General features: G+C 40.2%; 1 protein-coding gene across 1 annotated transcript in view; it reads left to right on the top strand.

Moving 5' to 3' along the window:
- Positions 1-3,856, top strand: part of LOC101861328 (dynein heavy chain 5, axonemal) — a gene marked incomplete in the record, with an annotated part of 153,119 nt that overhangs the window by 123,314 nt on the left and 25,949 nt on the right. The window contains 2 exon segments of the mRNA XM_013081818.1: positions 1,939-2,103; positions 2,871-3,059. Coding sequence (XP_012937272.1) covers positions 1,939-2,103; positions 2,871-3,059 — 354 coding nt within the window.

The following is a 3,856-nucleotide window of genomic DNA, read 5'->3' as shown; positions in this document are numbered from 1 at the left end:
GTAGAGGTAGTAGTAGTAGTAGTAGTAGTAGTAGTAGTAGTAGTAGTAGTAGTAGTAGTAGTAGTAGTAGTAGTAGTAGTAGTAGTAGTAGTAGTAGTAGTAGGAGGAGGAGGAGGAGGAGGAGGAGGAGGAAGAGGAGGAAGAGGAGGAGGATGAAGAGGAGGAGGAGGGGGGAGAAGGAGGAGGAGGATGAGGAGTTGTAAAAGATTGCACGTGGAAGATAGACTGATTTATATATTGATATATGTGTGTGTGTATGTGTGTGTGTATGTATATGTGTGTGTATGTGTGTGTGTGTGTCTCTCTGTATGTGTGCGTGTGTGTATGTGTGTGTATGTGTGTGTGTGTGTGTGTATGTGTGTGTGCGTGTGTGTGTGTGTGTGTGTGTGTGTTTGAAACATCAAATCAATGTGACCGTGTCTAGGCAATAATGATTCATCTCATCTAATCAAATCTCATTTTGTCTCATCCCATTTTATCTCATCTCATTTGGTCTCATCTTATCTCATATTGTGTCATCTCATCTTGTGTCATCTCATTTTGTGTCATCTTATCTTACCTCATCTCACCTCATCTCTTCTTATCTCATCCTACCTCCTTTCATCTCATTTAATTTCATCTCACTTCATCTCACCTTATCTTATCTCACTCTTCAGGCCAACCTGATCAAGCAAGAGGCTCGACTCAACGCCGCCAACGCTGATTTGGCTACTGCACAGGGCCAGCTAGACGAAAAACAGCGGGAGCTGGACGAAGTACAAGCGCTCTTCGACGCTGCTATGGCAGAGAAACAGGTGTGGGAGCGTTGTGGTGGACAGCTGTTGTGTTTGTCGATCTGCTTAAGATTGAACCTTGAATATAGACGTTGTCCGTCCATAGCTCTTCAACAATGGAAGCCACTACTATCTATCGGTTGTGCTCTCTACCTAGTTTGTAGCTGTTTGTCTGCTCTCTGATTTCATCTTGCCATCTTCTTTCTGGTCTTCCTTTCGATCGCTTTCATGTTCTTGTGTTTCAGTGTGTGCATCGTTTGACCAATCTATTATCTTTCATTCTATCGATGTGACCAGCCTATTTCCTGTTTTGCAGAGGCATAAATTTGGCGATAATCTGCCACTTCTTTTTTTTCCTTTTATATTTTTGTGTATTTTCTTTCCTATCAAACGTCTATCGTCTTTATCTCCTCTCCTTTTTGTGTTTGTTTTTCTCTTGTAACACCCCTAATCTTCGGCTCTTGTACAACCTACTTATGTTGCAAGTTTCTTTAAATTCTAATAATAACTAAAACTAGCAACAGAATCTTGGTTCATGAATTATAATTTCTTTTCGTACTAAGATTTATCGGCATATCAAATAGTTATAAGTTGTAAAGATAGGTAGCGATATACTGGTTCAAGATACGGAAAGATTTAAGTAAGTGGCCTTCTCACCTCCTCTTCCGTCCTCAGGCGTTGATGGACGACGCCGAGGCGTGTAGGCGCAAGATGAACAACGCAGAGGCGCTGATCAACGGCCTGTCAGGCGAGAAGATCCGTTGGACAGAGGCCAGCAAAACCTTTGAGGCACAGATCCAGAGGCTGGTGGGAGACGTGCTGCTAGCCACGGGCTTCCTTTCCTACTCCGGACCGTTCAATCAGGAGTTCAGGAACCTGCTGCTTAGAAACTGGAAGAAAGAGATGGTGCAAGCTAAGATTCCTTTCAGTGATGTGAGTATGAATGCGATAAAATGAGCATATTTTGTCCCCCCCCCCCTCATATCCTGCCCATTCCTATCAACTGGAGCATTTATATTTAATATTTAGTGTTTCAAATTCTAAAATGAAATATAAATGAAAACCAAGTAGAGAAAGGCTTTGTGGCAAAAAATAAGGCCAAGTGCTTATTCACAGTGATGTACCCCCCCCCCCCCCCCCCCCCCCCCCCCCCCCAAATCCCCAGGTGTCTGGTCTGTTCGCAAGGGACGAGATGGACGAGATCCTCCAAGAGCTGATTGCTGTCATGAAGAAGGACTTCCCCCGCCGACCGCCCACCAACGAGAACCTGTACGACTTCTACCTGTCACGTGTCAGGGAGAACCTCCACGTCGTGCTTTGCTTCTCTCCAGTACGTTATCAGCAGAATGATCATGATAATGATGATGATAATGATATTGATGATGATAAGGATAATTATAATAACAATAATAAGAAGAATAAGAATAATAAGTATAAATAATACTGCTAATAATTCTAATAATAATAATAATAATAACAATAATAGAAATAATAATAACACTAATGATAACGATGACGGTGGTGATGATAATAATAATAATGATAATAATAATGATAATAATAATACTGATAATGATAAACAGAATAATAATAAAAAAATAATTTATAATGATAATGATATTGATGGTGATGGTAATGATGATGATGATGATATTTTTTTGTACATGTTCCTGAAGAAGCCCTTTACAGGGCGTTTGAAACGTTGAACTTATATTGAATTTGAAAAGTCTACTAAGTCTCAAATCCTTTTTTTATTCCCTGCTACCTACAATGATGATGATGATGATGATGATGATGATGATGATGATGATGATGATGATGATGATGATAGTAATCGATTTCAATAATACATCTCATTTCAATTTTAAAAAGACTCAACGTTCTTTACAATAATGCAAGGAACATGAGCACCATACCTCTCCAATAGCGATCTTTATCTTGTTTTTTCCCCTTTTTATCATGTTATCATATTACCCTCTAATAACACCTCTAACCTTTGGCTTTTATGTGATTTATTTGTGTTGCAAGCGCCGTAAAACTCTTACTAAAATTAAGAACCAGAAACAAGGTATTTAACGATCATTTTCTACCTGTCAGGTGGGGGAGAAGTTCAGGAACAGATCCCTCAAGTTCCCTGGCCTCATCTCTGGCTGCACCATGGACTGGTTCCAGCGCTGGCCAAAGGACGCCTTGGTGGCGGTGTCCAACCACTTCCTCTCCTCCTTCGACATCACCTGCACACCCACGGTCAAAGCATCAGTGGTCAACACTATGGGTCTCTTCCAGGTCAGTTTTTGTTGGTTTTTGCTAGGTCCTGTACCTTTTAAACCTCCAAGCAAATGAAAGCAATGCTACAGCTGCATTGACAGCAGAAGCCACTGCAAAACGACAACAACAGTATAAAACAACAATCACAGTAACAACAGGATCAAGGTTGCAACCAAAAGAAACCAACAAACAACCCAGCAGCGACAACAGCAACAACAACAATTACGACTACAACAGCAACAGCAACAACTACAACCACCAACAGAGCAACAAGACAGTAAGAATGTAGAAAAATAAACAAACAAGATACAGAAATAGTTTTTAAAAAATAGCAAAGAAAAGTGTAACAAAAGCTATGTTAACTGATCATGAACCTAGAAAATGTTCTCCTTTCTGTTTCTGTTCAGTTATCAGTGAATTTGAAGTCAACTGTGTATGCCCACAATCCCTCTCCGATTTATGTTTTTCTACTACACAAGTAGATCTTCTGTCTTTTGGCAGAGGAGGAAAAAAAGGGGGGGGGGAGGGGCGGGGGAGGTCATCAAGCTATCAGATTTGCTCGCTTTATGCAATGTGTTCTATTTTTTCCTAGGTAGGACTTTGTATCTAACGAAACAAAAACACATGTTAATCAAAGGGGTTGCTGTGAGGTCATGTGAGCTGTTGACGACAAGTGATATCAGACAGCACTTTTCCCACGATGTCTAGTTTTATCTTATGGTATTATTTTAATCTCATTAGCAAAGGTGAAAAGATCAAACAAGTCCAACAGTTTAAATATCTAGGATATATGATAACATCTGATGCCAAATGTT

This window comes from Aplysia californica, unplaced genomic scaffold (genome assembly GCF_000002075.1).
Source record: "Aplysia californica isolate F4 #8 unplaced genomic scaffold, AplCal3.0 scaffold00001, whole genome shotgun sequence".
NCBI classification, from domain to species: domain Eukaryota; kingdom Metazoa; phylum Mollusca; class Gastropoda; order Aplysiida; family Aplysiidae; genus Aplysia; species Aplysia californica.
This window is presented reverse-complemented; position numbering and strand designations above follow the sequence as displayed.